At 43.2% G+C, this 12553-nt stretch overlaps 1 protein-coding gene across 1 annotated transcript in view; it reads left to right on the top strand.

Annotated features, from left to right (window-relative positions):
- LOC136876043 (probable cytochrome P450 6a14) overlaps nucleotides 1-12553 on the top strand; it is a 114478-nt gene that overhangs the window by 51454 nt on the left and 50471 nt on the right. Inside the window, exon 2 of the mRNA XM_067149662.2 lies at nucleotides 1279-2186. Coding sequence (XP_067005763.2) covers nucleotides 1304-2186 — 883 coding nt within the window. The 5' untranslated portion in view covers nucleotides 1279-1303. The remainder of the gene's footprint in view (nucleotides 1-1278; nucleotides 2187-12553) is intronic.

The raw sequence follows: 12553 nt of genomic DNA, 5'->3' as shown, positions 1-12553 counted from the left end.
GACTCAAGGAATTGTGGTTAATGGTTTCAACATAAATAACATCAGGTACGCCGATGACACTGTGCTACTTGCAACCAATCTCCAGGATCTACAGGAACTACTTAATGCTGTCACTGAAGCCAGCAGCGCAATGGGCTTGAGGCTTAATGTAAAGAAGACCAAGTGGATGGTTATAACTAGGAAAGAAGATGGCATTCGAGGTAATCTCACAACAGCGAAGGAACAGATCGCGAGAGTGGCAACAGTTAAATACCTGGGATGCCACATCAATGATGACTGGGACCTTACTCACGAGATCCGATGCAGAATTGAGTAGGCCAGAATTTCTTTTCAGAGACTGAGGAAACTTTTGACAAGCCGTGACATTTCCATTTCACTACGGACACGACTACTCCGGTGCTACGTTTTCAGCATTCTGTTATACGGCGTTGAGGCACGGACACTAACTGACACTACGTGCAAGAGTTTGCAAGCATTTGAAAGGTGGACGTACCGAAGGATGCTGAAGATACCTTGGACAGCTAAAATGACCAATATAGACGTTTTGCACCGTATGAACAAAGAACCAGAAATTCTCACTACCACCAAGAGAAGGAAACTAGAATACTTTGGTCATATGATGCGGAACTCTAAATACCATCTTCTGCAAGTAATACTCCAAGGGGAAATTAATGGAAAACGTGGTCCGGGGAGAAGTAGGACATCATGGCTCGGCAACTTGAGCCGGTGGTTTGGGGTGACAAAGCTTACTCTGTTCAGAACAGCTATGAACAAACAACAGATCATGCTACTGATCGCCAACGTTCTGCGAGGACATGGCACATGAATAATAATAATAATAATAATAATAATAATAATAATAATAATAATAATAATAATAATAATAATAATAATAATAATAACACAGATATCATCTTGTAACGGGATTTGAACCGTTACAGTACATTATATCTATAGCGTATAACTTACTTTCTATTATTTGTTTGAGAGGATCGGCTACTTCCCTGACAATCTGGGCTGCCACAAGGAAATAGTTTAACGCAAGTTTATAATCTCAAACTAAAACTTAAAATTAAACACATAACAGTAACTTTAAATTTACAACAGTTCGTAAAACGACAAAAGAATCACTTCAAACAGTTAATAGAAACGTTCCAAGAAAGAGCTAGTCGTAAACATGTTGTTTCATTGTTGTAAGACAAGTACGTATTCTGTGCACGCACGTTATTTTGTTGTGTCCGGGAGAGCTCTTACGTGATGTGTTGTTATATTTTCCAGATTCAGCAGAGATCCGCTGTGAACGATGCGTCTCTTCTTCGACTCCCTCCTGGTGAACGCCGCCGCGGCTGTTCTCATACTGGTGGCCCTCCTCTACTACTATGCGACTAACACGTTCAACTACTGGAAGGTTCGTGGAGTTCCGTATCTTAAACCTGTCCCGCTCTTCGGCAATGTACAGGACATGACTCTACTTCGTGTGTCTGTAGCAGAGGGCTTCCAGAAGCTCTACAAGCAGTTTGAAGGCCACAAGTTTGCGGGTGTGTTCCAAACGAGGCAGCCAACACTACTGATTCGGGACCCAGAGCTCATAAGACTTGTTTTAGTGAAGGATTTCTCTTATTTTCAAAGTCGTGGTCTGCCCTTCAATCCCAAGAAAGATCCTCTTAGTGCACATTTATTCAATCTGGATGGAGAAAGTTGGAAGAATTTGCGGACTAAATTATCCCCAACTTTCAGCCCAAGCAAAATGAAGATGATGTTTAATTTGGTAGTTGAATGCGCAGAAGAACTTATTTCTTATTTGGCGCAACCAGCCGAAGACGGGGAAGAAATGGAGATGAGGGAAGTCATGTCGAAGTTCACCACTGATGTCATAGGAACATGTGCCTTTGGCTTACAGTTCAATTCAATGAAAGACCCACAGTCAGAGTTCCGTGAAATGGGACGGAGAGTGTTCAGGCCAGCAGCACGGCCGACAATCAGGCGCTTTATTCGTCTGCTCCTCCCTGCTTGTCTCTACAAGTACCTAAATATCAGAGCAGTACCGGAGGAAATCAGTAACTTCTTTTGCTCGGCTGTAAAACAAACTGTTGAGTACAGGGAGAAAAACAACGTTAGGAGAGCGGACTTCATGCAGATGCTGATTGAACTCAAGAATATGAATGGTTCTCCTACTGATACGTTTGGTAAGTGTACCTGTAATTTACTACTTTCAACCAGTTCAAGAGGAAAGAAGTCTATCACTGGTGCAGGTTTCACTGCCAAGTGCTGTAGTCATTTCTTGCAGTGCACTGGATAACACGATACGTTCTCTGTACAGGTACGATGTACTACACGGTGCATCACAGCTATACCGTAAGATGATCAGGGAGCTCTTCGTCTTATATTAAGAACGATTATGCAATCGGATTGTCGGAGAAAATGAGGTTATTTTAATTTTCGGGCGCGCAATTCAAATTGACGAACTCACCGTGTTTGGTACATCCCGCTGACGTGCTTCAGGGAAGAGAAGTGGGGTGTATGATGCAGACAAGTTCCCTCGTTCGACTCGCACAGGATTGCCCTTGTCTCCATTGTTCGCTTATGAAACAGCCGTAACTACACACACAGTACAAGAACACACTGCAATTAAGACACAATTGTCAGTCAAGGAATGCCGCAGCGCCCGTCGGTCGCAGTAGTGCGCGCGCTCATGGGGTACAGCTGAAATGATTTCCCAGCACGATCAGAGGAGCTGGTTAGTAGTATAATTGGACAGTTCTGAGTCCTCCTCCTCCCGCGGGAAATTTGAATTTTGGCGCGAGATTTGAATTTTGGCGCGAGATTTGAATTTGTAAACAAAGCCACGTGCTTTTTGACAGCTGTCATCGACAACAACGCATTGCTAACCTCACTGCTGCCATCTTGACGGGCCTAAACCTCAGTGGTACCAACTTAACCTAACTAGCGCGAGGTAAACAAAGCCACGTGTTTTTTGACAGCCACGTGCTTTTTGACAGACAACAACGCATCGCTAACCTCAGTACTGCCATCTTGACGGGCCTAAACCTCAGTAGTACCAACTTAACCTAACTAGCGCGAGGTAAACAAATCCACGTGCTTTTTGACAGCCACGTGCTTTTTGACAGACAACAACGCATCGCTAACCTCAGTACTGCCATCTTGACGGGCCTAAACCTCAGTGGTACCAACTTAACCTCACAAGCGCGAGATAAACAAATCCACGTGTTTTTTGACAGCCACGTGCTTTTTGACAGCTGTCATCCGCCATCTTTAAACTACAGAGCACCGTGCTGCCCTCTTTATCGCAGTAGCTACAAATTCGTCACCTGTCAACGGCAGTGCTGCCATCTTGGCGGGCCTAAACCTTAGTGCTTCCAACTTAACCTCACTAGCGTGAGATAAACAAATCCACGTGCAGCTGTCATCGCCATCTTTATTCCATAGAGCATAGTGCTGCCCTCTTTAGCTACTTACCTTTGAAATGTGGTGGCGGGTAATTTTTACGTCACAGCTGTCATCCGCCATCTTGCATCACAAACCTCAGTGCTGCACTCTTTAGCTAGATACCTTTGAAATGTAGTGGCGGCAATTTGAAAAATTCTTTATGCTCTTGTTTGGAAACAAACCTATGCGCTTTTCGACAGCTATCATCCGCCATCTTTAATCCAGAGAGCACCGTGCTGCCCTCTTTAGCTACTTACCTTTGAAATGTGGTACGTCACAGCTGTCATCCGCCATCTTTCATCGCAAACCTCAGTGCTGCACTCTTTAGCTAGATACCTTTGAAAAGTAGTGGCGGCAATTTGAAAAATTCTTTATGCTCTTGTTTGGAAACTAACCTATGCGCTTTTTTGACAGCTATCATCCGCCATCTTTAATCCAGAGAGCACCGTGCTGCCCTCTATGTGGTGGTGGTAAATTCTACGCGCTCTTGTTTGGAAACAAACCTATGCGCTTTTTTTGACAGCTATCATCCGCCATCTTCAATCCAGAGAGCACCGTGCTGCCATCTTTGTGCCGGTGGCAAATTCCACGTGCTCTTGTTTGGAAACAAACTCACGTGCTTTTTGACAGCTGTCATCCGCCATCTTGCATCACAAACCTCAGTGCCGTACTCTTTAGCTAGATACCTTTGAAATGTGGTGGTGGCAAATTCTATGTGCTCTTGTTTGGAAACAAAGCCACGTGCTTTTTGACAGCTGTCATCCGCCATCTTTAATCAATAGAGCACTGTGCTGCTATCATGCGGGTAATTTCATCAGCTGTCATCCGCCATCTTTAATCTACAGAGCACCGTGCTGCTCTCTGTAGTAGCGAGCAATTTGAAAAGTTCTGTTAGCTGTCATCCGCCATCTTTAATCAAGAGAGCACCGTGCTGCCATCTTTAGCTAGATACCTTTGAAATGTAGTGGCGGCAAATTGAAAAATTCCACGTGCTCTTGTTTAGTAAACAAACTCACGCGCTTTTTGTCAGCTGTCATCCGCCATCTTACATCGCAAACCTCAGTGCTACACTCTTTAGTTGAAATATGGTGGCGGATAATTTAAAAAGAAAAATTCTACAGCAGCCATCTCTCAACGCTAATTGCAGAAGATGGTGGCTATACATGACTCCTTAAAGGTGCTTATGCAAGATGATCGCTATACATAGGTTCTTATGAGACGCCCTTGGGATGCTTGCGCAAGATGGCGGTTATACAAGGCTCCTTATGAGACACCCTAGGGATGCTTGCGCAAGATGGTAGTTGCTTCTATGAGGCGGCTTAAGGGTCCTTGCACAAGATGGCTAGAGACGCCCCCCTAAGGATGCTTGCGCAAGATGACGGACGGAAGGTGGCGGCTATGAACGACTCCTTATGAGACGCCTTAAGGGTGATTGCGCAAGATGGCTGCTGCTCTTATGAGGCGGCTTAAGGATCCTTGCACAAGATGGCTAGAGACGCCCCTAAGGATGCTTGCGCAAGATGGCGGACGCAAGATGGCGACTATACATAGCTCCTTATGAGACAGCCTAGGGGGTGCTCGCACAAGATGGTGGCTACTCTTATGAAGAAAGCTAGCTTAGAGGCTACTGCGCAAGATAACGGTTGCTGTTATGCATGCGGTGGAGAGCAAATTGAAATTCTATGTGCTTAATCAACAGAGCACCCTGCTGCCCTCCTTAGCTGAAATGTGGTGGTGGATAATTTGAAAAATTCTTTTGACAGGTGTCATCTTTAAACAATGGCGACTATACATAGGCTGTTAAGACCTTATCATTCTCCTCCTCCTCCTCCTTCTCTACCTCCTCCTCCTCCTCCTCCTCCTCCTCCTCCTCCTCCGCCTGTTATGTCAAGGCATAGCTTTATATCGAACAAGTTTAAACCTGCATCGCGAAGGCAAGCATGTGCAGCGATAACATTATTGTACATGTTTAGACTTGCGAAACATAAGAAGAGTAGAATCGAACGCTGTACTCGATACAACATGTGATCAGAACATTGATTGATGTGTTCAGAACACAAAATAAGTGGTCAAGACTAGAATCGAACACTGTACTCGATACAACATGCCAGGGGATACCCTTGTTCTAAGAAGATCAGATTGAAACATAAAAAGACTAGAATCGAACACTGTACTCGATGTCGTTAACTTCAACATGTGATTAAAACATTGTTTGGTGTGTTCAGAACACTACATAAGTAGAATCGAACGTTGTACTTAATACAACATGTTAGGGGATACCTTTGTTCTAAGAAGATCAGATTGAAACATAACAAGACTAGAATTGAACACTGTACTCAATACAACACGTCAGGGGATAACTTTGTTCTAAGAAGATTAAATTGAAACATAATAAGACTAGAATCGAACACTGCACTCGATGTCGTTAACCTTAACATGTGATTCAGAACACTGATTGATGTGTTCAGATCACTAAACAACTAGAATCGAACACTGTTCTCGATGTTGTTAACTTCAACATGTGATTAGAACATTGTCTGATGTGTTCAGATCACTAAACAACTAGAATTGAACACTGTACTCAATACAACACGTCAGGGGATAACTTTGTTCTAAGAATATCAAATTGAAACATAACAAGACTAGAATCGAACACTGCACTCGATACAACATGTGTTCAGAACATTGATTGATGTACACTGTACTCAATACAACACGTCAGGGGATAACTTTGTTCTAAGAAGATCAAATTGAAACATAACAAGACTAGAATCGAACACTGCACTCGATACAACATGTGATCAGAACATTGATTGATGTGTTCAGATCACTAAACAAGTATAATCGAACACTGTACTCGATACAACATGCCAGGGGATACCCTTGTTCTAAGAAGATCAGATTGAAACATAAAAAGACTAGAATCGAACACTGTACTCGATGTCGTTAACTTCAACATGTGATTAAAACATTGTTTGGTGTGTTCAGAACACTACATAAGTAGAATCGAACGTTGTACTTAATACAACATGTTAGGGGATACCTTTGTTCTAAGAAGATCAGATTGAAACATAACAAGACTAGAATTGAACACTGTACTCAATACAACACGTCAGGGGATAACTTTGTTCTAAGAAGATCAAATTGAAACATAACAAGACTAGAATCGAACACTGCACTCGATACAACATGTGATCAGAACATTGATTGATGTGTTCAGATCACTAAACAAGTATAACCGAACACTGTACTCGATACAACATGTCAGGGGATACCTTTGTTCTAAGAAGATCAGATTGAAACGTAACAAGACTAGAATCGAACACTACACTCGATGTCGTTAACCTTAACATGTGATCCGATACAACATGTTAGGGGATACCTTTGTTCTGAGAACATTAGATTGAAACATAGCAGGACTAGAATCGAACACTGTACTCGATACAGCATGTGATTAGAACATTGTTTGATGAGTTCAGAACAAAAGTACAACTTCAATGATTTGCCTAGTGTAAAAATCAAAAACACACACTGTGCACATATCGCATAGCTATCTCGCCTATCACTTGCCTAGTACGAAAATCAAAAACACACTGTGCACATATCGCATAGCTAACTCGGCAACACTTCAAATGATTTGCTTAGTGCGAAAATAAAAAATCTATACCGCGTAGCTAACTCGTTCACCGCACTGCTAAGACGCTTCGTAATTGCAAATACACTGATATATGTCATACGAAAATCAAGAAAGCACACTGCGTAGCCAACTCGCTCAGTCACTCGCTTAGTAATTGCAACACGACTAGAACACTGATACACGTTACTCTTTTTTTCTCGAAACACACACACACGGATAAGAATGTTGCGAGATACTACATACTTACATGTTTTTTTAAAAAATAGGGGGTGAAAAAATCATAAATTATATGTACACATGTTGTCTCCTCCAAGTTGTAAGACGAAATAGACGCAGTACTGCGAGTTTCCGCTATAGCTGGCGAACGGAAGTAGCATGATATCTCAGCAAAAAATAAATTAATACGCGTGAGCTTGCATACACGCAAGTCAGACACAATGATGGATACCGCGATTCAAATCCTGGCAACTTATGCCGTCAGGAAGGGCATCCGGCTAGATCATGTCATTACACGTTATGACGATCGCGCAGGTCCCTCGCCTAGCATTTGCTATTTTTTACGGCTTCCGACAGTAGGAGTTCGAACCCGCTATCTCCCGAAGTAGCGAGAATGATCGCGGGTACAAGAGTGTTGATGGTGATTCATCTGTCGGATGGGGGCGATCCTACTGTTACATATTACATTCTCAGGTAGTTTCGAGGGTGTGCAAAAAGCCAGCATTAAGTAAGGGCTGTTGATGGGGACGTTAAACCTTGTGCAGACTCCTTCGAAAATGATTGTGAGTACAAGATGTTGATGGCGATTCATCTGTCGGATGGAGGTGATAAGCTGTGTGCAGGCTTTATCGGTAGGAGTAGGTTATGTGCCGGCACCGAGTTTTACCCTCTCCCTACTATTGTATATTACATTCTTAGGTAGTTTCGAGGGCGTGCAAAAAGCCAACATTAAGTAAGGGCTGTTGATGGGGACGTGAAACCTTGTACAGGCTCCTTCGAAAATGATTGTGAGTATAAGATGTTGATGACGATTCATCTGTCGGATGGAGGTGATAAGCTGTGTGCAGGCTTTATCGGTAGGAGTAGGCTATGTGCCGGCACCGAGTTTTACCCTCTCCCTACTATTGTATATTACATTCTTAGGTAGTTTCGAGGGCGTGCAAAAAGCCAGCATGAAGTAAGGGCTGTTGATGGGGGGGGGGTCGTTAAACCTTGTGCAGGCTTCCCCGAAACTGATTGTGAGTACAAGATGTTGAAGGTGATTGATCTGTCCGATGGAGGCGATAAGCCTTATGCAGGCTCTTTCAGCAGGTGTAGGCTATGTGCCGGCACTGGATTTTACCCTCTCCCTACTGTTGTATATTACATTCTTAGGTAGTTTCGAGGGCATGCAAAAAGCCAGCATTAAGTAAGGGCTGTTGATGGGGACGTTAAACCTTGTGCAGACTCCTTCGAAAATGATTGTGAGTACAAGATGTTGATGGCGATTCATCTGTCGGATGGAGGCGATAAGCTGTGTGCAGGCTTCATCGGTAGGAGTAGGCTATGTGCCGGCACTGGATTTTACCCTGTCCCTACTGTTGTATATTACATTCTTAGGTAGTTTCGAGGGCATGCAAAAAGCCAGTATTAAGTAAGGGCTGTTGATGGGGACGTTAAACCTTGTGCAGACTCCTTCGAAAATGATTGTGAGTACAAGATGTTGATGGCGATTCATCTGTCGGATGGAGGCGATAAGCTGTGTGCAGGCTTCATCGGTAGGAGTAGGCTATGTGCCGGCACTGGGTTTTACCCTCTCCCTACTGTTGTATATTACATTCTTAGGTAGTTTCGAGGGCGTGCAAAAAGCTAGCATTAAGTAAGGGCTGTTGATGGGGACGTTAAACCTTGTACAGGCTCCTTCGAAAATGATTGTGAGTATAAGATGTTGAGGGTGATTCATCTGTCGGATGGAGGCGATAAGCCTTATGCAGGCTCTTTCAGCAGGAATAGGCTATGTGCCGGCACTGAGTTTTACCCTCTCCCTACTGTTGTATATTACATTCTTAGGTAGTTTCGAGGGCATGCAAAAAGCCGGTATTAAGTAAGGGCTGTTGATGGGGACGTTAAACCTTGTGCAGACTCCTTCGAAGATGATTGTGAGTACAAGATGTTGATGGCGATTCATCTGTCGGATGGAGGCGATAAGCTGTGTGCAGGCTTCATCGGTAGGAGTAGGCTATGTGCCGGTACTGGGTCTTACCCTCTCCCTACTGTATTATATTACATTCTTAGGTAGTTTCGAGGGCGTGCAAAAAGCCAGCAGTAAGTAAGGGCTGTTGATGGGGACGTTAAACCTTGTACAGGCTCCTTCGAAAATGATTGTGAGTATAAGATGTTGATGGTGATTCATCTGTCGGATGGAGGTGTTAAGCCTTGTGCAGGCTTCTTCGGTAGGAGTAGGCTATGTGCCGGCACTTGGTTTTACCCTCTTCCTACTGTAGTATATTACATTCTTATGTAGTTTCGAGGGCGTGCAAAAAGCCAGCGTTAAGTAAGGGCTGTTGATGGGGGCGTTAAACCTTGTGCAGACTCCTTCAACAGGAGTAGCCTATATGCCGGCACCGTGCAGGCTCTTTCGATAGGAGTGGGCTATGTGCTGGTACTGGGTTTTAACCTCTCCGTACAATCATAATATTTTATGTTAGGAACTTACACCAGCTAAATGCTACACGGTTAAGAAAAGGTTCCGTGAGTTACAAGTGGCTTATCAGCACGCAGTGTCCTCGTTCAAGGTTACTACAGCCGGAAGATGAGTGTACAATTTCAGTCAACGCATGCATTCCGCACGTCGCTCTGACTGACTGCGCCGATACAACTTCAAAGATAGTGTTCTATGCGCTAGAACAAAAAATGTAACCCATAGCCTGTTCCTAAAGCTTAACACTGTAAATGTTTGGAGCTCCTGTTTTTACAGCTAGATGTGGTTCCTAACGTAACAGAGCCGGGATTAAAATATGTTTTACAGCCGAGTGCCCCTTCCTAACATGATATTTTAAATCACAAGAATCTGTTTTACGGCCGGTTGCCCTTCCTGACGCGAGATTTTAAATCACAAGAATCTGTTTTACATCTGGATGCCCTTCTAGGATTTTAAAAAGCAGTATCTAGCCTCTTACATCATACACTATTGTTTTACGGTACGGCCGGTTGCCCTTCCTGACGCGAGATTTTAAATCACAAGAATCTGTTTTACAACTGGATGCCCTTCTAGTATTTTAAATAGCAGTATCTAGCCTCTTACATCATATACTATTGTTTTACGGTTGGTTGTCATTCCTGACGTCAAAGAACTGGGATTAATAATCTGTTTTACAACTAGATGCTGTTTTCAACACGAGAATCGGGGTTTTACAGCTAGATGCTCTTCTTAGATTTTAAAAAGCAGTATCTAGCCTCTTACATCATACACTATTGTTTTACGGTACGGCCGGTTGCCCTTCCTGACGCGAGATTTTAAATCACAAGAATCTGTTTTACGACTGGTTGCCCTTTCTGACACAAAACTAGCAGTATCTAGCCTCTTACATCATACACTATTGTTTTCGACCGGTTGCCCTTCCTGACGTCAAAGAACTGGGGATTAAGAATCTGTTTTACAACTAGTTGCCCTTTCTAACACGAGAATCGGGGTTTTACAGCTAGATGCTCTTCTTGGTGCAGGAACTAAGATTTTAAATCGCAAGAATTTGTTTTAAAACTAGTTACCCTTCGAGATGCAAGAAATAAGATTTTAAATTACAGTATCTAGCCTCTTACATCATACACCATAGTTTTACGGCTATTTACCCTCCTTGACACGAGGACTAAGATTTTAACTCGCGAGAATCTGTTTTACTGCTAGATACCCTTCTTAACGCGAGAACTAAGATTTTAAATCGCAACAATTAATTTTACAGCCGGGTGTTATTTTTTGATGAGAGAAACAAGATTTTAAATTGTGTCCCACACCACAAACTATTGTTTAATAGCTAGATGCCCTTCTTGACGCATAAACTATTAGTATCTAGCCTCTTACATCATACACCTTGGTTTTACGACCGGTTACCCTTCCTGACGTTAAAGGACTAGGATTTTAAATCGCAGTATACGCGACAAATCTGTTGTAGCGGGTTTTATAACTAGATGTCCCGGTACCGGCACATAGCCTACTCCTACCGAAGAAGCCTGCACAAGGCTTATCACCTCCATCCGACAAATGAATCACCCTCAACACTCTTGTACCTGCAATCATTCTCGCTACTTCGGGAGATAGCGGGTTCGAACTCCTACTGTCGGAAGCCGTAAAAAATAGCAAATGCTAGGCGAGGGACCTGCGCGATCGTCATAACGTGTAATTACATGATCTAGCCGGATGCCCTTCCTGACGGCATAAGTTGCCAGGATTTGAATCGCGGTATCCATCATTGTGTCTGACTTGCGTGTATGCAAGCTCACGCGTATTAATTTATTTTTTTGCTGAGATATCATGCTACTTCCGTTCGCCAGCTATAGCGGAAACTCGCAGTACTGCGTCTATTTCGTCTTACAACTTGGAGGAGACAACATGTGTACATATAATTTATGATTTTTTCACCCCCTATTTTTTAAAAAAACATGTAAGTATGTAGTATCTCGCAACATTCTTATGTGTGTGTGGGTGTTTCGAGAAAAAAAGAGTAACGTGTATCAGTGTTCTAGTAGTGTTGCAATTACTAAGCGAGTGACCGAGCGAGTTGGCTACGCAGTGTGCTTTCTTGATTTTCGTATGACATATATCAGTGTATTTGCAATTACTAAGCGTCTTAGCAGTGCGGTGAACGAGTTAGCTACGCGGTATAGATTTTTTATTTTCGCACTAAGCAAATCATTTGAAGTGTTGCCGAGTTAGCTATGCGATATGTGCACAGTGTGTGTTTTTGATTTTTACACTAGGTAAATCATTGAAGTTGTACTTTTGCTCTGAACACATCAAACAATGTTCTAATCACATGCTGTATCGAGTACAGTGTTCGATTCTAGTCTTGCTATGTTTCAATCTAATGTTCTCAGAACAAAGGTATCCCCTAACATGTTGTATCGGATCACATGTTAAGGTTAACGACATCGAGTGTAGTGTTCGATTCTAGTCTTGTTATGTTTCAATCTGATCTTCTTAGAACAAAGGTATCCCATGACATGTTGTATCGAGTACAGTGTTCGGTTCTACTTGTTTAGTGATCTGAACACATCAATCAATGTGCTGGCCAATGCTAAGCCGGCACACACACTTCCCGTCTGGAGACACACCCTCTGCACCGCCTTTTAGCCTCCAAGTGGTTCTCCCCGGCACGTTCCCCTCCCTTCTCCTCGCGCTTAGTGTGGGTAACATCGAGCCTGCTGGTCCGCGGTCCAACAGCTCTGCACTCTGACCGGGGAGACGGAGAGGGGCTGGTTGTCTTGAGAATTGTTTCC

The sequence above is a fragment of the Anabrus simplex genome, chromosome 6 (genome assembly GCF_040414725.1).
Source record: "Anabrus simplex isolate iqAnaSimp1 chromosome 6, ASM4041472v1, whole genome shotgun sequence".
In the NCBI taxonomy this organism is placed as follows: Eukaryota; Metazoa; Arthropoda; class Insecta; order Orthoptera; family Tettigoniidae; genus Anabrus; species Anabrus simplex.
Note: the sequence above shows the minus strand (reverse complement) of the source record. Positions and strands in the feature narration are given on the sequence as shown.